The 22,497-nt window shown below is 48.7% G+C and overlaps 3 protein-coding genes across 3 annotated transcripts; 2 read left to right on the top strand and 1 right to left on the bottom strand.

Moving 5' to 3' along the window:
- Positions 1-965: 965 nt before the first annotated feature.
- Positions 966-1,886, bottom strand: LOC106556765 (olfactory receptor 52P1-like). The gene has a single exon (XM_014075750.2). It carries the CDS (start codon positions 1,875-1,877, stop codon positions 966-968), a length of 912 nt encoding a protein of 303 aa, XP_013931225.2. The 5' UTR covers positions 1,878-1,886.
- Positions 1,887-12,837: 10,951 nt separating this feature from the next.
- LOC148044230 (olfactory receptor 52E4-like) lies at positions 12,838-14,524 on the top strand. Its single transcript, XM_087722003.1, has 2 exons — positions 12,838-13,763; positions 14,440-14,524. The coding sequence occupies exons 1-2, from the start codon at positions 12,838-12,840 to the stop codon at positions 14,522-14,524; spliced, it is 1,011 nt and encodes a 336-aa protein (XP_087578129.1).
- Positions 14,525-18,170: 3,646 nt separating this feature from the next.
- Positions 18,171-19,139, top strand: LOC106551870 (olfactory receptor 52J3-like). The gene has a single exon (XM_014070032.2). It carries the CDS (start codon positions 18,171-18,173, stop codon positions 19,137-19,139), a length of 969 nt encoding a protein of 322 aa, XP_013925507.2.
- The last annotated feature ends 3,358 nt before the right edge of the window (positions 19,140-22,497 follow it).

The following is a 22,497-nucleotide window of genomic DNA, read 5'->3' as shown; positions in this document are numbered from 1 at the left end:
CACTCCCCACCCCTTGGCATCCCAGTCACAGTCCAATGATAATACTCCCAAGTGTCAGGTGCGAGATAACTTCGAAAGGCATCACCAAGACGGAATGTCGGTGCCGTTGGCCTTGGCGGGAAACCTCCTCCGGATGCGCAGTCCGACAGGCAGCAGAAACTCCAGAACCTTCCTCCAGCACAATTAGTAATCCCCTCCCAAACACCATGCCCCCCCCTCCCCGTTTCAATGGCAGCCGAAGCAGCAGCAAATCAGAGGCTGACACCAAGAGACTTTAGTCTGTGATCATCTAGAAAGCTTTATTCATTACAACAGTTGAAGCATTTCCCTCCCTCCTGTTCTCATACTCACTTGCTCTGCTATAAGGATGGCCAGGTAGGTGGACAGGTAGTGGACAATGGAACCTCTGGGCTTCAGGATGGACAGGGCTCACCCGGAGCTGCTCTCCCCGACTGATAGGCTGCCCATGGAAGGGCCACAAACACCGCAGGTGACCACAATGGGAGAGCTGCAGCCATTCTTCCCCTTGCATCAGTCTGTGGCTTTCTCCAGCAGGGGGGAAAAGAGGGGAGGTGGGCTCTGTATTCCATGGCCCCCTGGGCTCAGGACCGATAGGCACCTTTATCTGGAAATGGTTTGCGAGGGAAGAGTTCTATTTAGGAGATGTTGGCTTTGGATTCTGTTCTGACTCAGTGAGGACCATCCAGAGGGGAGATTTCTCCTGCCGAGACATTTCTCCACCCAGGTCCAAATCTTGGTGTTGAAAAAAAAGAGAGGGATTTTTGTGGAATCCAGTTGATTTGCTACTGCTTAAAGTGCTTGTTCATTGTGGCCTCGCTGGTTGGTTAGGATCTTGGAGGACTTCAAGATGACAACCTCCAAAACTGTGCTGTGTCATAGATCTTCTCTAAGAAGTGACACCTTCAGCCCATCTCTGCAACAGGGTTTGGGAAAGTCATGAGGCATCATGAGAAAAAGAGTCCCAGCACCCTGTCCCGGATCTTCTTGGTCCGTAGGCCGTAAATGATGGGGTTCAGCGCTGGTGGAACTATCAGGTAGACGTTGGCAATGAGGATGTGGACAGAATGAGGGACCTTGTGGCCAAAGCGGAGGGTGAGGAAGGAGAAGAAGGCCGTAGTGTAGAAGATGAGCATGAGGCAGATGTGAGAGCTGCAGGTGCCCAGGGCCTTGAGGCCGGCTTCTCTGGAGGGCAAATGGCAGACTGTGTGCAGGATCAGGCCATAGGAGAGGCCGATGAAGCAGACATCGAAGCCCCCGATCAGGAAAGCCAAGGTGAGGCTGTAGCCCCCACTGCCCGCTGTGTCCGCACAAGCCAGCTTCAGAAGAGCCATGAACTCACAGTAGCTGTGGGCAATGACCTTGGACTTGCAGAAGGGCAGCTGCCCCACCAGGAACGGGTGTGGGAGGAACAGCACCAGCCCCCGAGCCACCACAGCCAGCCCCACCTTGGCTAGGAGGGTGTTGGTGAGGACAGTGGTGTGGTGCAGGGGCTGGCAAATGGCCATATAGCGGTCGTACGCCATGGCCAGGAAGAAGCCAGACTCCATGGCAGTGAAGGAGTGGATGAAGAACATCTGGGCCAGGCAGGCGTGGAAGCCGATGCCCTTCCTGCCAAACCAGAGGATGGCAAGCAGCTTGGGCAGGGCAGAGGAGGAGAGCCCCAGGTCCGTGAGGGAGAGCATGCCCAGGAAGAGGTACATGGGCTCATGGAGGCTGGGCTCCGTCTTGATCACCAGCAGGAGGCCAACGTTGCCCAGAAGAGCCACCAGGTACATGGAGCAGAAAGGGATGGAGAGCCAGCTGTGCAGGGACTCCAGCCCTGGGAGGCCCAGGAGGGTGAAGGCATCGTGGAGCATGGCTGTGTCATTCACAGGGGCACCAGAGATGATGTGCTGCATGATGCACCTTCATCTGCAGAGCCTTGTCAGTCAAAGTGACCCTTGGGCAGAAGGAAAGGAGATTACATCGGGGGAGGGGAACATGGAGGATAAAGAGGATTTTGGTCATAACTGTGGACATAGCAACGTCTCTGTGACATTGTAGCCCATCTGTGGGGTTAAAATAGGTAGGAGAATGAGATGGAGATGGAAATATGAAAATGGAGCAGAGAGATGGACATGGTGATGGAGATGGAGAGATGGAGATGATGTTGGATAGATAGAGATGGAGATGGAGATGGAAATATGAAGATGGCGACATGGATGGAGAGGAAGAGGGAGAGGGAGAGACAGAGACGGAGAGAGAGAGAAAGAGACAGAGACGGAGACAATGATAGAAAGTGAGAGAGATAATTGAAAGTAGAGTCCATGGAGGATGAAGAGGACTTTGGCCATGACTGTGGACATAGCAACGTCTCTGTGACATTGTAGCCAATCTGTGGGGTTAAAATAGGAAGGAGAATGAGATGGAGATGGAAATATGAAAATGGAGACAGAGAGATGGACATGGAGATGGAGATGGAGAGATGGAGATGATGTTGGATAGATAGAGATGGAGATGGAACTATGAAGATGGTGACATGGATGGAGAGGGTGAGAGAGAGAGACAGAGAGACAGAGACAGACAAACTATGATAGAAAGTGAGAGAGATAATTGAAAGTAGAGTCCATGGAGGATGAAGAGGACTTTGGCCATGACTGTGGACATAGCAACGTCTCTGTGACATTGTAGCCAATCTGTGGGGTTAAAATAGGAAGGAGAATGAGATGGAGATGGAAATATGAAAATGGAGCAGAGAGATGGACATGGTGATGGAGATGGAGAGATGGAGATGATGTTGGATAGATAGAGATGGAGATGGAACTATGAAGATGGTGACATGGATGGAGAGGGTGAGAGAGAGAGACAGAGAGACAGAGACAGACAAACTATGATAGAAAGTGAGAGAGAGAATTGAAAGTAGAGTCCGCCAACCTCCCAAGATCTGAGCCATTCAGCCCAGAGACTCACCAGGGAGTCCACTCCAGACCCGATGCTCACTGGTGCTCTTCCTGCAAGGAGAGTGCAGGAGCCAACAGCCAGGCATGTTATGGCCGGTCCTTCTCCGCCACCTCTGTGGTCTTGGGTGAGTTCCTGTCCCTACTGCAGATCCCCAGGCCCTTTGCACAACCTGCCCCAGAGAGCCCAAGAGTGGCCTCCTGCCTCCCTCTGGAGCCAGGCACCAAGCCCGTCCAGGGTCTCTGGGTATTTCTGGCTGCTGGGACCTCTTTGCTCAACCCCCAGTGCTGCGGTTTTTGTGCTTTTCTCTTCTCCTGAGTGCTCATTAACCGAAAGACTGCAGGACAATCCCTGGTCACCAGGCTGTGATCACTGTCTTGATGCCGCTGCACCATTCATCCGGGGGTCTCCAAACAGGGCAATTTTAAGACTTGTGGACTTCAGCTGAGGAATTCTGGGAGTTGGTCCACAAGCCTTAAGGTTGCCATGCTTGGAGAGCCCTGGTCCAGATGAATGTTCCCAGAGAGCCCACCGATGTCATTTCGTAACTCTCTCCAGCGTGATCTTCCTGGGCAGAAGCAGAGCCTGCTTCATGGACGACTTCATGACAGACGCTTCCAAAATGAGGGGCAAGACTTTCAGTTCCTGCAGGCGTCAGTGGTTGAACAGGGAAGCTAAGGAGGCCTCCCTCTGGGGCCTCCTTGACTGACATCACGGGGCCCGTTGCCTGCATCTCACCCAGGTTAAAGGGGTGGGGAGACACACCCAGGCCAAGCCCCCTTTGGGGCCATGGCCATTGGCCTTGGGTCAGAAGCACTGTTCCCTCTAAGGTGCGCGGCTGCGCTGCCGCACACGTGGCAAGAAACCCCCGCGTGGCAGTTTCTAACTGCCACGCAGAGATTTCTATCAAAGCAAACGTGGGGAAGTCCTTTGCAGGCGGATAGAACTGGCCGCCCGCAAAGGACTTCTGCAGATTGGGAGATATATTTTTAAAAAACGGTGGTCCTTCTAACTCGCTTTGTTGCTTGATTTGCTGCAGCCCTGGGGAGCCATGGAGAGGGCGAGTCAGAGGCAGCCCAGCACCTGGCGTCCCCCCCCCTCGGCGGCACCGAGGTGGCTCTCCTGGACGCCCGACCTGCCGGTATCTCCCCCCCCCCGCTTTCCGCCTTCCGGAAGCCCATTGCTTCGGGCGCTTCAGGCTCTTTTCTTGCCTCCCATCCCTCGCCCTGCTTTCTGCTCGAACGGAATATCTGCTGCTGCCTTCTCCTCCTCTCCCAACAAGACTGCCGGATTTGCCGCCCAACGCTGCGGCTGAGGTGAAGCAGCCAAAGCTCCCGCCAGCACCCCTGCTTAGGTGAGGTGTTCCGAGCGGAGGGGGAGGCAGGCACCGCCGCCGCTGCCATGGGCGGGGGCGCCGGCGGGAGCTTTGGCGGCTTCACCTCAGCTGCAGCGCTGGACAGGAAATGTGGTGGTGCTGTTGGAGGAGGGAGAAGAGGCGGCAGCAGTTATTCTGGTGGGGGGGGGCTCGTCACAGCAGTCATAAGGCCATAGATCAGTCATTTTTAGATGCAGGACATTTTCATACAGTAATGTAGAAAAAGCAATGCTCTCTGCCAAAATGCTGCCACTTAATGAATATGTATAAGCATATCAGTGAAAAGTGGGTGAATGAAAGGCAGTAAAAATAGGAAATGTTTGTTGCAATAGGCAATGCAAACAGAAATGCCTTCTTGTTAAATTCTTCGAATACAAATTTTAAAGATTGTCTTAAATTTCTTGCTGGTTTACAGGCATTATTTTTTTTCTTCCAAAAATTAAGTTAGCCTCAAGGAATTTCATTCCCAAGAAAATGAACACAGAAATGAATGTAAAAAGAAACTATTAAAAAAAAACCTGTCCATTAATTATATAAAGCACTATTTTACTTACACTATTTTCTCCAAGTACCATTTCAAATTATTCACCCTTCGAAGTTCCTGTTTCCCTCTGTCTGTGTGTGTGTGTGTGTGTGTTTCAAATGCAGGAATAAAAATGCTCCTAACACACCACAACTTTAAAGGCTATTTTTTGTTTCAAATGCCAGACTTTCTGAGCCAACATTTTGGTTGCTAAGCAGGACCGTTGTTAAGTGATACTGATATTATATAACGCTTTTAATTAAGCGGGTACCTTGAATAAACATAACTTTGAGTTTCAAATAATACTGATTTTGTTGTTGTCTTAGGTGACATATGTGAAAAAAATTCAGGTGCTCAGGCATGAAAATGTGCCGCTCAAACACTATACTTTTCCGCACACACTGAAAAAAAATTAGAGGGAACATTGGTCAGAAGCTAAAACAAGGTTCAATTTCCTGTATATCACAAATCAATTCCATTGAGATCCATATCATATCTAATTTGGACCATGATAGATGTCTATTTGAGTAGCAGGTATATTGTCTGTTTGTGGGGCTTCTTTCTCTCCATATATCTTTTAAGTCTATTATCAGTCATTTTAAAAAAGGATTTGGGAAGAGTCTTTCTATTTAGTTTTTTTTTTTTTATAGTCCATATTTTGATCTACAATTCCATTAAAGTATCCTATCATACAAATATTAACATAGTTCAATTCAATTATTTTAATATGTAATTTTTTTTATAAAATTCCTCTTGGCTATCGTTAAGAGCATAAATTGCTATTAAAAGTATTTTCTTGTTATTGTCCATAATTTCCACCATTAAGATTCTTCCATTCAGCAGATTTGCTCTGCTGAAATTGTATCCTTAATATACAGAACCTCTCCTCTTTTCTTGCATCGCAGCAATGTAGTAAATATTTTCCCTAGTTTAGGTTGTATCAATAAATGTTCCTGTTGTTTTTTAATGTATACTTCTTGAAGGCAAATTATGTCCACTTTTGATTTCTCTAATTTATGAAATGTTTTCCTTCTTTTAATAGTTGAGTCCATTTATATTTATTGAAATTAATTTTTTCTCCTCCATGTTTATGTTTTATAGGTGGGGTTTACTGCTCTAGTAGATCTCGGTTTTCGTTCTTCTTTAGCATCCCCAGTGCCGCCTACTGCGCCTTCTTCTTCTTTTCCAGTCGCAGCCTGGCCATTATCTTATAGTTCAATTAATGATTCTTCTTTTCCTGTCTCTCCCTCTTTCCCTCTAAAGTATTCTGCATAGCATAGTTTTGCTCTATCAGTTGAATCTATTCTATGTCTTTGTCCTTGCCATAGTGTCAGCTTCTGCTTTGCTGTCACTTCAGCTGCCATGAAACGGGGAGGGAGGGCATGGTAATTGGGAGGGGTTACTCATTGTGCTGGAGGAAAGTTCTGGAGTTCACCAACTGTTCGGACTACGCATGCGTGGGTGCTTCCTGCCTGGACTAACGGCACCGACATTCCATCTTCGTAATGCCTTTTGAAGTTATCTCACACCTGACACTTGAAAGACTTATGATTGGGCTGGGACTGTGATGCCAAGGGGTGGGGAATGGGCTATTCTATATATCAACTGCTTTCGTGCCTAATTAACCAGACTTCGCTATGCATTGACTTTAACCATTTTTAATTAGTAAAAGTACATTTGATTTCTACGAATGGAGTCTCATGGTCTTTCTTTCCTAATTAATAAATGGAGAGGATCTGACACATAGAAACATCAAAACTTCTGGGATCAGCCATCTATAATTAACTCCTTTTTTCTGTAGAGTTTTAGTCAAAAATTGATATTCTCTTCTTATCTCTCTAAGTCTTCTTGGTACCTGTTTCAGAATCACAATCTCTTTGTCTTTGTATTTCAATGTTTTGTCTCTTGCCATCTGTAGTATTTGTGTCCTAATTGTTTTCTTAGTAAATCTTATGCGGACTTCTCTTGGGAGCTTGCTTTTCATTGCATATCTTGTAAAGACTCAATACACCTGGTCTATGCCATCCATCATCTTCTCTCTGGTTATCTCCAAGGTCCCTGCGAGAATTTCTATCATTATCTCTGCCAAGTTCTCTTCCTTTTCATCTTCTATGTTTTGGAATCTGAGGTATAATTCTGATCTGTCAATCTCCCATCCTAATATTCCACTTTTCTCTTTTTTGACCACACTTATCAATTATCAATATCTCCAATTTTCTTGTCTCTTTGTTCATCCTTTTATTTCAATGTTCTGGAATCTATCTTCAAATTTCATCATCATTTGGTGGATGTTCTCAACTTTCTCATCTGTTTTTTTTCTGTTCTATTTTCAATATTTTTGGTTCTTAATTCTATCTTTTGGATCCCTTGCAAAATCATTTGTAGTGTCCCTTCTTTGTCTTTTTCCTGCTGCAACATCGTCTGGATTGATCCTTGCCATCCAGATGGTGAAGAAGAGGAAGTTGGTATTGAAGAGCTGGAAGTCGTTATCTTTTTACTCATTTCCACCAAGTTAATGAGTCTTATTGGCTGGGAAGTACAAAATCTTTGGGTTCTTCTATTCCTTAATCCATTTGTGTGGAGGGTATTTGTAATAAAAAAATGATCCTAAAATAAAAACAAAACCAAAAAAAAATGGAAAAACTTCTGAAAAACAGAAATAGGAGAAAAAAAAGGGGGGGTCTTCAGGCTCTTATGAGCCCTAATCCAATTGGTTCCAGATGTTTGCAAAAAGAAAAAATGAAAAAGGGGGGGGGGAGGCAAAAGATTTTAGCAGATCAGTCACAATAAAAATAGGAAGAGTAAGAGGGGGAAAAGGGCAGTTATGATCTTCAGGGTCTTCTTTAACTTAATCTAATTAAGTATCATATGAAAACAGAATCAAAAATCCAAAAGGAAAAAGGGAGGAAAAAAAGAGAAAAGTAAAGGAGAGAGGGGAAAAGTTATATCTATCAAAAAGGAAAAAGGAGAGGAGAAGAAATACGGTTGCTTTAAGAAAAATAAAAGCATTGAGCTAAGAGAGAGAAGAGGGGGCAAAAAGACTAGAGGCTTCTGCTGCCAAAAGCCTCTAATCGGCTAAAAGGGGGAAGCGGTGAAGTGGGAAAAAGAAAAAAATAAAGGTAAATAGAAAAAAGAAATCACAGCCACTACTGAGGTTCTCATGCTAAGTTGTAGATTGTAGATAAATTGTAGATAAATTTATTTATAGGCCGCCCTTTTCCCTGAGGGGACTCAGGGTGGCTTACAACGTATAGGGAAGGGAATACAAACAATGACATATAAAGACAGTATGTAATTAAAAATAGAAGCAACATTCATTCATCATTCGGGAGGGGACAGATTATAATCTTTAACCCCAGGCCTGACGGGATAGCCAGGTCTTGAGGGCTGTGTGGAAGGTCTGGAGGGTGGTGAGGGTACGAATCTCCACGGGAAGATCGTTCCAAAGGGTCAGAGCTACTACTGAAAAGGCTCTCCTCCGCGTAGTTATCAACAGCTGGCTGGCTGGGGAATTCTGGTAGTTGAAGTCCAGACATCTTCAAGTTGACAAGGTTGAGAAACACCGCCCTAGACACTCCCTTTCCCCGATTCAAAGGAAGACTAAAAAAAACCCACAAAGAAAAGGAAAACAATAAAACATTAGAAAGAGAAAAGTAGAAAGAGGTCTTGGTCAATAAGAAAATGTTTATGCCAGCATTTAAAAGTGGGAAAAAAGAAGAGGGGGGAAAAACCCCAATCCAGTTTAAAAAATAACGGGTAAAAGTCAACAAAAATTCCCACTTTAAAAAGGAAGAAAATAAAAACAATCCGTTTGAATTTCTGGCCAAATCTCGCCGATTATCCACTTTCTGTCTTCAACTTTAACTTTATTTTCAGTCTTTTAGGGTGTTCTCTCAGATGTTAATGGGAAAAAATCTCACCAAAACGACACGCTGTTTCTCTTCCGTTCGGGAGATGTCCTACACCCCTTGCTTCTTATTCTGCCTTCAGAAGAATAAGAGAATAGTTTGACTCCCTCTTCTCTGTGGCAGCCCCTTAAATATCAGAATACTGCTATCATGTCTCCCCTGGTCCTTCTTTTCATTAAATTCGACCTATCCAATTCCAGCAACTGTTTTTCACATGTTTCATCCTCCAGTCCCCTAATCCTCTTTTTTGCTCTTCTCTGCTCACTCTTTCCAGAGTCTCTTTTTTACAGTGCGGTGACCAAAACTGGACGCAGTTTTCTAACTGAAAAGACTTGAATATGGACAGAGGAGAATTGCGGTATCACTTTAATGAGGAAAGAACGAGGATACGGCTGTTTGCAACTGCTGTAAAGAAGATTAGAAATCACTGATTTCTACCCGCATTGTGTCCCCTTTGTCTACATAGGTCTGGGTGGGTGAGGGCAGAGGGAGGCAGCCTGGGGACTCCGGATTGGCTGGAGTTTAAAGAACCAGGAGGGAAAGCAATCTTTTCATTGTGTCTCCTCCTCATCTGCTGCCTTTCACGCTTGGCTTAGTCTTTGTCCTTCCCCTTCTGCCCCACCTGCCTGGCCCTGAGAGGGAACAGTTACAGTCACAAGAACCACAACAGAAGAAGCCAAGTGGACAAGACCTTGGAGAGCCTCTGGCCCAACCCAAGGGTGGGATTCAAAACTTTTTACTACCAGTTCTGTGGGCGTGGCTTGGTGGGCCACTGTGGGCGTGGCTTGGTGTGCATGGTGGCGGGCGTGGCCTGGTGGGCGTGGCAGGGGAAGGATACTGCCAAATCCCCATTTCCTCCCGATCAGCTGGGATCTGGGAGGCAGAGAACAGAGGGGGGCGGGGCCAGCCAGAAGTGGTATTTGCCCGTTCTCCTACTACTACTAAAAATTTCCACTTCCGGTTCTCCAGAACTGCTCAGAACCTGCTGAATGGCTCCTCTGGCCCAACCCCTGCTCAAGGAGAAGGCCTTCTACTCTTCTGGTCAAATGGCCGTCCAAACGTCTCTTGAAGCCTTCCAGTGGTGGACACCCCCCCTGAACCTTCCGGAGAGAAGCCATTCCACGGATTCATTGTTCTCTTTGCCTCCTTAGTTCCAGGTTGGGTCTCCCTCGGATGACTTTCCGCCTGTTACTCCTGCCCTCCGGTGGTTTGGGGAATAGCTTGGTGCCATCCTGTCTGCCGCAGCTCCTCCAATATGAGTAGACTGCTATCAAATCAGCCTCCTGCCTCCTTCGCCCTGACTCTCCTGTCCTGGGGGGGAAGACCCAAGGCCTTAGGGGGACAGGAGTGCCAAGGAGGGGCCATCCTCTGTGCAACGCAGCAGCCCTGAGATCCCCAGGGGGAACTCCGGGGGGTGCCAGGGCCATAAAAGCTGCTCCTTGTGCAGACGGCAGGGAGCAGCCTTGCTGGCCTCTCCGGATGCAGCTGCGGGCAGAAGACCTTCCCCTCTGGCCGGCCAGCTTCCCACTTCCATGGCCGAGCCCAGCTGGCAGGGGCTCTTTCCAGGTGAATGGGCAGGGCGAGGGCTGGGGAGGCCAGGAGGGGTCCTGGCAAGGGCAGGGTCAGCCTGATAGGAGGGCAGGTTTATTTGCTCATTTTTAATCTTATATGCTGCTCTCTCACCAGAGGCGACTCTAGTTGGCTAACATTCTATTAAAACGCAACATTAAGCAACAAAACAATAAATAGGGATCTTGATTTTAAATTTTGAATTCAATTAAAATTGCTGCTGATCACTTGGATTGATCTTCAGCTCCCAAAGCTAACAAAAGATATACAAGTGATGCAGAAATGGATAAAATGGCAATAGAACTAGAAGAAAGAGAAGAATCGGACTTCTATAAAGTATGGGATAAAGTGTACAAGTGGCTAGAAAACAGAAGCCAAGACAGGAAATAGAGAATACAAATATAGAGAGATATAAATAATGAACACTATTATAAGTGTTAATATTATGTCTGTTACATTATAGGACAAGGTTATAGTGAGAGGAAGGCAGAAGGGAGAATTATAAACGCTAAGAAGGAAAGCCGATATAGAAAGCTGTAAAATGACTGTATATTGTTTATGGATGTTCTGTGTTTTGTTTTGTCTTATTGTATATTTTTTGCTGTGTCTTTCCTATTGTTTTTAAAGATCAAAACATTTAATAAAAATATTTAAATAAATAAATAAATAAATAAATAAATAAACAAACAAACAAAAGGGGTTTATCGGGGGAGGGGGGAGGATATATAAGTGATAAAAGCCGAACAGGATCTGCACTGTGAGAGCCACTTTGGTGCTATGGTTAGGCTAGAATAACAGCATTGGAAGGGACCTTGGAGGTCTTCTAGTCCAACCCCCTGCTTAGCAGGAAACCCTACACCACTTCAGACAAATGGTTAGCCAACATCTTCTGAAAAGCTTCCAGTGTTGGAGCATTCACAATTTATGGAGGCAAGTTGTTCCACTGATGAATTGTTCTATGGAACAACTTGCCTCCAGAAGCTGAGAATGCTCCAACACTGGAAGCTTTTCAGAAGATGTTGGCTAACCATTTGTCTGAAGTGGTGTAGGGTTTCCTGCCTAGGCAGGGGCTTAAAGGTGCCATTCCTGAAAGCAGGAGATGGTGAATCCCCCCCCCCTGGCACATCTGTATCTCAAGGGCCAGGCTGAGGCAGCTCCTGAGTAATGGAAATGCCATCCTTAGATTCTTCTGCTTCCTGTCCATCTGGCACTCGGTCCAAAAGTAAACAGGGAATGTGTAAAGTAGACTGGAAGGGGGAGAAAGATGGACCCAGATTCCTTGTGCATCGGGGATGTGGCTGCACATGAGAATGGGGTGGGCGAAAGAAAGGGTGTATGGAGGGTCGAAGAGGTACATTGGGTTTCTATTTTGGGGGGTATTGTTGACAAGAGGAACGGCTGTGTTTATTGTTTAATGTTATATGGCACCGGTTCTGTACAGTATATATGTGACTGTACGAAAATGAAAATGGAAAATAAAACACATTTACAGTAGAGAATGGTGTGGGCAGGAAACGATGCTGAGAAATTCTCAACATTACAAAGAAGGGTAGGGGGCTGGAGGCTGAAACCAATGATGATGAGCAGACACCAGGCGTGGCGAGATTAATGAAAAGAAGGACCAAAGGGGGCATGATGTTCCTCTTCCAGCATTTGAGGGGCTGCCACAAAGAAGAGGGGATCAAATTATTCCCCTGAAGGCAGGACGAGAGAGCAACAGATGGAAATTAATCAAGGAGAGAAGCTACCTGGGACTAAGGAGAAATTTCCTGAGAACAATTAATTGGTGGAAGGTCAGAAGTTGTGGGGACACTGGAGGTTTTTAAGAAGAGATTGGACACCCTTTTGCCTGAAATGGGATAGGGTCCCCTGCTTGAGGAGTGGGCTGGACTAGAAGACCTCCAAGGTCCCTTCTGACTCTCCCTTTTTTTTTTTTTTTTTTGGTTATTCTGTTATTTGGATTCAGTGAAAAATCTGCAAATTAGATTGAGGCCAGAGCCTTTCAGGGATTCTGTGGTGACGCAGTTGTTAGAGTGCAGCATTGCAGGCTGACTCTGCCCTCAGCCAGGAGTTCGATCTTGCCTGGCTCAGGGTTAACTCAGCCTTCTGTCCTTCTGAGGTAGGTGAAATGAGGACCCAGATTGTTGGGGGCAAGAGGCTGACACTGTAAACAGCTCAGAGGGGGCTGGAAAGCCCTGTATGGAAGACTAAACGCTATGGCTATTCTGAGAGCCTTTTTTCCCACCCTCCCAAAATGTGTCCCTCCACTCGTCTTTGGGGAGATGCGGGCACTTCCCTCCTGGGCCTCCGGAGGTTCAGACCTTCTCTCTTCTGCCTTTCCCTGACGGTTATTTCCTGTGGCTTCCAGGGTCCTTTTCACACCAGGCCAACAGCTCCTGCTTTCCACGGCTGCTGCTCATCCCCATCGGGGATGCCTGAGGTCCAGGGCTGGGACCTGCAGGCCCCTCTTCCTTATCAGCAGACGCCGGGTGCTTTTCTCTGGGATGGCGCCTGCCTCTAACGCCTCCCACTTCTATTCTCCCACCTGCACATTGCTTGGTGTGCCAGGACTGGAAGCTCTCCACCCCTGGCTCTCCATCCCCCTGAGTGTTGGCTATGCGGTCGCTCTTCTGGGGAACTTCACCATCCTCTCCGTGGTGAAGACGGAGGCCAGCCTCCACCAGCCCATGTTCTACCTCCTCTGCCTGCTCTCCTTCATCGACCTGGGCCTCTCCACCTCCACCCTGCCCAAGATGCTGGCCATCTTCTGGTTTGGCCTGGGGGGGATCTCGTTTGACGCCTGCCTGGTCCAGATGTTCTTCATCCACACCTTCACGGGCATGGAGTCCGTGGTGCTCCTGGCCATGGCCTTCGACCGGTTCGTGGCCATCTGTGACCCGCTGAGGTACACCGTCATCCTGACCAAGGAGCGGGTGGCCTGGATGTGTGCCGGGGTGGTGTTGCGCCCAACCTTCCTGGTGATCCCCATCACGCTGATGACTCTGCGCCTGCCCTTCTGCAAGCCCCACCTCGTCATCGCCCACACCTACTGCGAGCACATGGGCATCGCCAAGCTGGCCTGCACAGACATCCATGTGAACAGCATCTACGGCTTGTTCACCATCGCCTTCCTCATGCTGGACTTAGTCCTGATCTTTGGGTCCTACGTGCTGATCCTGAGGGCCGTTTTCCACCTGCCTTCCAGGGAGGCCCGGCTCAAATCCCTGGGCACCTGTAGCTCCCACGTGGCCGTGATCTTCGTCTTCTACACGCCAGCCTTCTTCTCCTTCCTCACCCACCGCTTTGGACACGACATCCCCCTCTTTGGCCACATCCTCATCGCCAACCTCTACGTCATCCTGCCCCCCATGTTCAACCCGGTCATCTACGGCGTGAGGACCAGGGAGATCCGGAAGAGGATCCTGCGCTTGTTCAGCTCAGGAAGGGGACTCTGGACCCAGAATGGGTGCACTCGCAAAACATCTATAGCGACATAAAGGGACATTAAAACCATATCCATATGTATATGTATATGTATATGTATATGTGTATGTGTATGTGTATGTGTGTCTGTATCTGTATCTGTATCTATATCTATATCTATTCATAGATTTTCACGGGTGTAGGTATGCTGGTCTTGTTGTATTCGGGTCTTTTCCCATGTAAGATTGAGATTGTCTTGGCAACGTTTCAGCGAGGTCTCACTCGCCATCTTCAGGCTGGCGTTTTTGGCTTAAAGCGTGGTCAGAGCTGCTGTCTTTCTATAAATCTTGGTGTGTGTGTGTGTGGAGGGCTGGCTTTGTTTCAGTAAGCGGATTGATTGGCTGTGTGGTTGTATCATGATTGGTAGATTGGTGCTGATTGGTGCTGGCTGTGTGTCCGTTGTTGTTTTGTGTTGTAACAGCCTGGGCATTGGGTGGGGCTCATTTGTTGACTAGGGCTGGTTTCCAGATGTCTGGTAGGCGGGAGGTGTCATCACGCTTATTCATGTTGTGGGGGTGTTTCTCTATTTCGATGGCTTCCATAATTATTCCCTTGTTGAAGTGTTCAGTTTTGGAGATTAATTTGGTTCCTTCAAAATTAATTTTGTGTCCTGTAGCTTTAAGGTTCTGGAAAACAGAGCACGCATCACGGAACACAAGAACGCAGTTAGAAAAACGAAAAAACTTCCTCCCTCTTCCAGCACCTTAAAGCAACAGGACATGAAATTGATTTTGAAGGAACCAAATTAATCTCCAAAACTGAACACTTCAACAAGAGAATAATTATGGAAGCCATCGAAATAGAGAAACGCCCCCACAACATGAATAAACGTGACGATGCCTCCCGCCTACCAGACATCTGGAAACCAGCCCTAGTCAACAAACAAGTCCCAGCCACGAAAACCGACACCAGACCCGAAACAACACAGGGCGCCACCGACAATCACCCTCAAACCCAAACCCATCCCATGGACGAAATGCAACCACCCTCCAGAAGCCAAACCACGGTGGCATCACTGACTGCTGCACCCCTCTCTGACCCCCCACACAAAGCAAACTGACACACGCCATGAACACAGGGCCAGACCGCAAACTAGGGAGCCAAACCAAAGCCCGGGATGTTACACCACAGCCATCTGCTCAGGACTCAGGATGTTACAACGCAGCAAACCCCCCAGATGTTGCAGCCCAGGACTCAGGATATCACTACACTAGAGCTCAGGATGTCAACACACAGGCCCTTACCCACACAGCCAGTACCTCAGCCACACAGGATGTTATGAAACAGCCAACTAATCTGCATACATCAACTCCATCAACTAAGTTAGATGTAACAACACAGCCAACCAACCCGCTTACAGCAACAAAGCCAGCACTCCACCCACCCCCCAATAGTGGCAGCTCCGATCACGCTTTGCTCACACAAGCACGAAGCTGAAGGCACCAGCCTGAAGATGGCGAGTGGGACCTCTTTGAAACATCGCCAAGATACTCTCAATCTTACATGGCAAAAGACCCGAATACATGTGCGTGTGTGTGTGTAATACAAATACATACATACATACATACATACATACATACATACATACATGTAATAATATGGTGAGCACATGGGAGAAGCAAACCCATACAATGCATGTAATGCTCTATGAAACATCTCAGGGTCCCAGCAGTGGCCCCATAACTGGATGTTGAGGTCAGCTGCCCAAGCGATCACCTCTGGCGTTGCTTCATGCAGATCTTCTAGGGAACAAACATGGATGTTGTGGGCAGTCTTGCACAATATGCTTAATAGTTTGCATATCAGCACCACAATCATAACAAGGCAAATCAATCCAACACACACACACACACACACACAGAGCACTTATATCAGAGTTTGCTGAATGCCAGTTGTCTACAGCCTTAACCCCTAGCAGTGGAACATTAATAGTAAGAGCACCTAGGCTTATATGCCACTTTGCAGTGCTTCCCAGCCCTCTCTAAGCGGTTTACAGAGTCAGCCTGTTGTCCCTAACAACCTGGGTCCTCATTTTACCCACCTCGGGAGGATGGAAGGCTGAGGCAACCTTGAGCCGGTCAGGATCGAACTCCAGGCTGTGGGCAGAGTCAGCACTCTAACCACCCAGGGCTCCTTATGTATTAAAGTGCGTAAATTATAACCTTTAATCAGGGATCTTGTCTTTACTGAAGGAGAAAAGGAAAAAGGGACCCAAAAGCAAAGGTTTTATAGTATCGCCAACCACACTGAAGAAAGGGGGCCTCTCTCCGCAGAGTCCAAGAAGCCTTCCTGAGGATGGAAGGTGGATGGATGGAGGGAGGGAGGGAGGGAGGGAGGGAAGGAGGGAGGGATGGTGGATGGAGGGATGGAGGGAGGGAGGGAGGGAGGGATGGTGGATGGAGGGATGGAGGGAGGGATGGCAGAAACCAACGTTTTTTGTGGTCAGCTTGCAAACAGCTGGGAGTCGCAGGGTTCATAGCCATCAACGTGGCCTTCTGGAAATCAAAATATGCTCAAACGCCACTTCTTAATCGTTTTAGATTTCACTTTTTTCCCCTTTTAAAAACTGAGAACCTTTAGAAGCATCTGGAAGAAGAAGATGAATGCGTTTTTCTTCCATCCTTTAGGAAAGAAAGTTTAATTATGACTTTATTGTGTTGCAGAAAAATGGGAGGGAGTGGGATATAAAGCCCAAGGGGGATCACGGTGCTGTTTTTAGAAAGTTTGAAGCTGCTTAAGGGTCCAAGGGAGCCGTTTATTAAAACCTTAACAATCAAGTATAAGAATCCATCCCTGGGAATCTTGTTATGTTTACCCCTGGAAGAGGAATATATCCCTTAAGAAGCCTTTGAAGGGCGACCATCACTAGAGGGGAAAAACTAACTTAATGGATCCGTTATGACTTTTGAACCCTGAAAACAATCTTAAAGGCCTGCTGTAATAGAAGAGGAAGAAGTTCCATTAAAAGAGCCCGGTGCCTTTGTGAGTCTCCTGAGCACGGGGGAAAGAAGTCGTGACATCCTCCACTTATATATGGGACGCTTCAACTGGGTCAAGGGGTTTAGGAGAACCAAGGGCTACAGGCCAAGCAGCCATTCAAAGGACTCTCCCCCCTTTAACACACACACTCGAAATACTGGGGGGGGAGAAATGGCCAGCTTAAAACCGATCCAACCCATCCAAGGCTGGGTTTGCCTCCTTGACTTCAGACGGTCCTCGACTTACAACCATTCATTTAATGACGGCATTCACACTTCCAACGATGACGGTATCCCCAAGGTCAGGTGATCCAGGTTCAGCCGCTTGGCAACTGGTTCATATTTAGGAGGGTCACAGTGTCCTGGGGTCGCGTGACCCCCTTTTACGACCAGCCAGGTCAACGGGGAAGCCAGATTTGCTTCAAAACGACATGATGAATTGAACAACCGCAGAGACTTGACAACTGTGGCAAGGAAAGGTATAAAATGGGGCAAAACACAGCCTTAGCGACAGAGGCTTTGAGCTCAACGGTGGCCGTAAGTCGAGGCCCATCTATCCTTTGACCCCTTCCCCACCAGGGCTCCGGGGGAAGGGAGCCCTCTGAAAGATGCCCCGGGGGGCTTTCAGCCTATGCCCCCCCCCACTCGAGGAGGCTACCTTACTGTTTGCAAAGAGCCACAAACCGAAGGGAAGAAAACACCCTTGGAAGTGGCAGCCTTCTCCCCCCCCCCCCACCAGCCCTCCAGGTGCAGAGATCTCGGCCGAGGGATCCAGCCCAGCCGTTTGGGAGAGCCTCTGGGGAGGGTGGGGTGATTCTTCCAGGAGGGTGACTGGCAGGTGGGCTGCCTGGGGCTCTGAATGCTTTGGATGCTTGTAGGGGGCTCTGGGCAGATTACTCGACCCCACTAAGCTGGGTCAGCCTTCCCCTTGGCCAGGCGACCGGCTGCCCTCCCACAGGCCCCCTTCTTTGGCTCCTGCCTGAAGGCCGCTGTCCCCGGATAGGGCCTCTCCAGATGACCAGGGACCGTTTGGGGCAAAGGAGGCCTAATTAGCCTCCGGCCCCTTGAGACCCTGGGCGGGAAGGCCCTCCTGGGCTCTTTCAGGAGGGGGCATAAATGCCACCCGCTCTTGAAGGAAGACGCTCAGCCTCCTAGTCGCCTCTTGCTTCTCCTCCCGCAGACCCCTCCCCGGGAATCCTGCCCGCTCCTTTGAAGCAGCTCCCGGGAAGATCTGGGCTCCCTCACCCCCCAAGGCTTTCCTGGCCAGGAGTCCTCACAGCTGGCAGGAGGAGACGGTGCAGCTGTTGGAGGCAGAGATTGCCTGGACGGTAGGAGGGAGCCACTCCCATCAACCCCCCTCCCCCCCCCGTGAAAGGATGTGGGGCCCCAACAACAGCACCCATTTCTACTCTCCCACGTTTGTCCTGCTGGGGGTCCCGGGGCTGGAGGAGGTCCATGGGTGGCTCTCCATCCCTTTCTGCGCTGGGTTCCTGGTTGCTCTTCTGGGGAACTTCACCATCCTCTCCGTGGTGAAGACGGAGGCCAGCCTCCACCAGCCCATGTTCTACTTCCTCTGCCTGCTCTCCTTCGTCGACCTGGGCCTCTCCGTCTCCACCCTGCCCAAGATGCTGGCCATCTTCTGGTTTGGCCTGGGGGGGATCCCGTTTGACGCCTGCCTGGCCCAGATGTTCTTCATCCACACCTTCACGGGCATGGAGTCGATGGTGCTGCTGGCCATGGCCTTCGACCGGTACGTGGCCATCTGTCACCCGCTGAGGTACTCCACCATCCTCACCCAAGACACCGTGGTCTGGATATGCCTGGGCATCACTCTGAAGCCGGCCTGCCTGATATTCCCCATGACGGTCATGTCAAAACGCCTGCCTTTCTGCAGCGCCCACCTCAACATGCCCCACACCTACTGCGAGCACATGGGCATCGCCAAGCTGGCCTGCACGGACATCCGCGCCAATGTTTTCTATGGCCTTTGGGTCGCCTCCTTCCTTGTGCTGGAGTTGATCCTCATCGCCGCTTCCTACGCGAAGATCCTGCAGGCCGTTTTCCGGCTCTCCTCCAGGGAGGCCCGGCTCAAATCCTTGAGCACCTGCAGCTCCCACATTGCTGTGATTTTTGTCTTCTACACGCCGGCTTTATTCTCCTTCCTCACCCACCGCTTCGGACACAACATCCCCCTCTTTGCCCACATCCTCATCGCCAACCTCTACGTCATCCTGCCCCCCATGCTCAACCCCGTCATCTACGGCGTGAGGACCAAGGAGATCTGGACACGGGTGCTCCAAATCCTTTCCCAAGGGCGCCTCGTTGGGAGGCCCTCCATGAAATGACCTCCGCATCGTCTAGTGCAGTGTTTCTCAACCTTGGCAACTTGAAGATGTCCGGACTTCAACTCCCAGAATTCCCCAGCCAGCATTCGCTGGCTGGGGAATTCTGGGAGTTGAAGTCCGGACATCTTCAAGTTGCCAAGGTTGAGAAACACTGGTCTAGTGGAAGGGAGGTGAGGCAGAAGCTTCCCGAGGTCCCCTGCAGAGCAAGGGACACCTACCCTCACCTGCTGCGTCACGGACATTAACGGAGGGAAGGGATGTAAGACTTTGGCCCTGGTTGCTTAAGGAAGCTGCCCAAAGAGTCCACAAGGGTGAAATGGGGGCTTGTTGGGTAGCAGAACCCAAGCCGATTCAAAACGGAAAATATTTGCAGTAAATATGTGGCAAAAGTAATGGTGGGGGATGATGCCTGCGAAGGGGGAGCTGGTGAGATGCACTACAGCGAAGCAGCCGTTTCCAAGGAAGCCAATGCCGAAGGGGGTCACACGAGAGCCCAGAGCTCGATGGGAGGCAGGGGAGGGGAGTCAGGGTAGCCACCACCTAGAATCTCCTGAGTATCTCCAGTGACTTGAGACTAGCAAGGCTCTGCCTGCAGTCTGGCAAGATCCCATCCGCAAAGAAAGAATCGAATTCTGGCTGGATTGGCTGAGCCCCACAGGCCCTGCCTGCCCTAAGGGGAAGCCTCCACTTTTAGAGCTGGGAACGAGGGAGGCCCCGTTGAAAGGTGAGGGTGGAGTTCACCCAAAGCAAAAGCAGGTCCTCATGCAAGTTCCAGGTACAGACTTTGCAATGGGGGCTTCCAGGAGCCCCCTCCCATTCTTGACTTCTCCCTGTTGCTAAGGGTCCCCTTCAACAGTTGTGTGGGAACTGTATCGCAGGCCTTCTCCTCCAGTTAGCGAGCCCCAAAATCTTCTGCAAAGAGGACTCTGGAATCAGGAATCTGACCAAGGTCTGCTTGTGTTGGTTTTGTGGCCATGGCTGATTGCTCTCTCTTGCTCGACCTGGCGGTATCTCTCTCATCAAACACTTATCAAGAAGACTGGAGTGCTGGTGTGGAAGATCCTTGCTGCTCTCTGAGCTGGGCGGCTTTCTTGCAGATCTTTCCTGACCCAATTAGGCAACATCATCAGGGCCAGAAGGGAGGGGGGGTCGCCCTCTTTCATGTACTAGGGACTTGCCCTGTCAGTGTTGCTGGGATCTTCCTGGGGGCTCCTTCAACAGGGCGATGTTGACGGTTGGATTATTCGTCTGAATTGGTAGTTCCTTCATTTGAATGTTGTTTACTTTTGGATGGTTGGTGTAATGTTAGTTTTGGTGTTACCTTCTGCTCATCTGGGTGTTGATAGCAGTTAGACTTATATACCGCTTCATAGGGCTTTCAGCCCTCTCTAAGCGGTTTACAGAGTCAGCATATTGCCCCCAACAACAATCTGGGTCCTCCTTTTACCCACCTCGGAAGGATGGAAGGCTGAGTCAACCCTGAGCCGGTGAGATTTGAACCACTGAACTGCAGAACTGCAGTCAGCTGAAGTAGCCTGCAGTGCTGCATTTAACCACTGCGCCACCTCGGCTCTTGATGGCTGATGAGATTTTGGGGTCTTTGTGTTTCCTTTTGGGCTCTTTCCATTGTTGCTTTTTAACAGTCTGGAGATGTTGTTATCTCTATGTGCCTGATTTGATCTGCCTGATTTCTTGGAGCGCCAGGATTCTCTAGCATTTAGCCAAAACTACCAAGTCAGACAAACAAGCTAACGGCAAACAACATCCTAAACCAGGAAGCCCCAAGAACCCTCCCACCAACACTAACAGGGGAAGCAAAACCTCCCAGCACTGATGATGTTGCCTAGTTGGGTCAAGAAACATCTGAAAGAAAACCACCAAGCTCAAAGAGCATCAAGGACCCCACAGTCCTCCCCCTCCTCCTTCCACACGGAGCTACAAATGTTCCCTTTTATCAGTACTGCTGTAGTAGATATACAGAGGTGCGGGGGAGGGAGGGAGGGAGGGAGGGAGGGAGGGGGAGAGCGAGAGAGAGAGACAGACAGACAGACAATATGATAGACCCAAATCAATCTTCTTCAGGATGAAGGGCTTATCTTGTCCCAGTTCAACACAGGGTCTGTGCCCTTCACCCAAACTGAACACACCATTGCAAAAGCAGCTTTGTTCTGCAGACTGAAGGATTCAGATTCTCAAAGTCTGTCTGATCCCCACCCACCCCATAATAATGTCCACGGGTGGGTTTTAGGCAGAATTAACCAGAAGTTACAGCATCTTTAATGTCACAGGATCACAAATTGTTCTCCATCCTCCCTTATTAATTTCTTTACCCTGTTAGCATAAGTGAAGAGCGAATATGTATATTTATTTATGTAATAAGTGGTCAGAGTGCAGCCTTGCAGGCAAACTCTGCCGACTGCTAGCAGTTTGATCCTAACCGGTACAGTTGGACTCAGCCTTCCGTCCTTCGGAGGTCGGTCAAACTAAGACCCAGATTGTTTGGGCCAAAAGGCAAATAAAGCTTCAACATTGCAAACCTCTCGGAGAGTGATATAAAGCACTATGAGGTGGTATATAAATCTAAGTGCTATTGCTATTACGGGTAGTCCTTGACTTACAACCACAACTGAGCCCAACGTTTCTGTTCTTAAGTGAGACCTTTGTTAAGTGAGTTTTTTCCCATTTTATGACCTTTCTTTCCACGGTTGTTAAGTGAACTATACTGCAGTTATTAAGTTAACAAGACGGTTATTAAGTGAATCAATGGCTTCCCCATTGACTCTGCTTGTCAGAAGGTCACAAAAGGCATGATTCTGACACACGGCACCCGTCATAAGTATGAATCAGCTGCCAAGCATCTGAATATTTGATCATGTGACCATGGGATGCTACAACGGTCATAAGTCCCTTTTTTCAGTGCCACTGTAACTTTGAATTGTCACTACAAGAACTGTTGTAAATCAAGGACTATCCATACTAAGTTTATTCAAACAAAACGGAGCATTATTTTTACAAAAGAACAAAAACATTTTTCCCATTTTAAATATGGAAATCCCAACCAGAGGTGGGTTGGCTACCAGTTCACACTGGTTCAGGGGAACCGGCAGAGGCAATCTGGCCTTGGTTTCAGAACTGGCAGGCACCCAGGCTGGCCACGCCCCAGAACTGGTTCCCCAGTGTTTTTTAGTAATTTTTTCATGTTCTGCGCATGTGCAGAACAAATTCCGTCAACTGTGCGCACACGCATAGTGAACCGGCAGCAACGCCGGCAGCAACCCACCCCTGACCCCAACTTTCAGTGTTGAAAACAGGGCCCACATCCTGGGGTCCAGCTGGATCTTTTCAAAAAAGAGGGGAG

The sequence above is a fragment of the Thamnophis sirtalis genome, unplaced genomic scaffold (assembly GCF_051295495.1).
Source record: "Thamnophis sirtalis isolate CommonGarterSnake01/CBP01778 unplaced genomic scaffold, rThaSir2_p1.2 scaffold_8, whole genome shotgun sequence".
In the NCBI taxonomy this organism is placed as follows: domain Eukaryota; kingdom Metazoa; phylum Chordata; class Lepidosauria; order Squamata; family Natricidae; genus Thamnophis; species Thamnophis sirtalis.
The sequence above is the reverse complement of the archived record's forward strand: the minus strand, read 5'-3'. Positions and strand labels throughout refer to the sequence as shown.

Bases quoted from the DNA above. Each gene is read 5' to 3' on its own strand.
- LOC148044230 (XM_087722003.1), top strand. From the start codon at position 12,838: ATGGCGCCTGCCTCTAACGCCTCCCACTTCTATTCTCCCACCTGCACA. The intron at 13,764-14,439 runs GTTCAGCTCAGG...TGTAGCTTTAAG, and splicing joins CGGAAGAGGATCCTGCGCTT to GTTCTGGAAAACAGAGCACG.
- LOC106556765 (XM_014075750.2), bottom strand. From the start codon at position 1,877: ATGCTCCACGATGCCTTCACCCTCCTGGGCCTCCCAGGGCTGGAGTCC.
- LOC106551870 (XM_014070032.2), top strand. From the start codon at position 18,171: ATGTGGGGCCCCAACAACAGCACCCATTTCTACTCTCCCACGTTTGTC.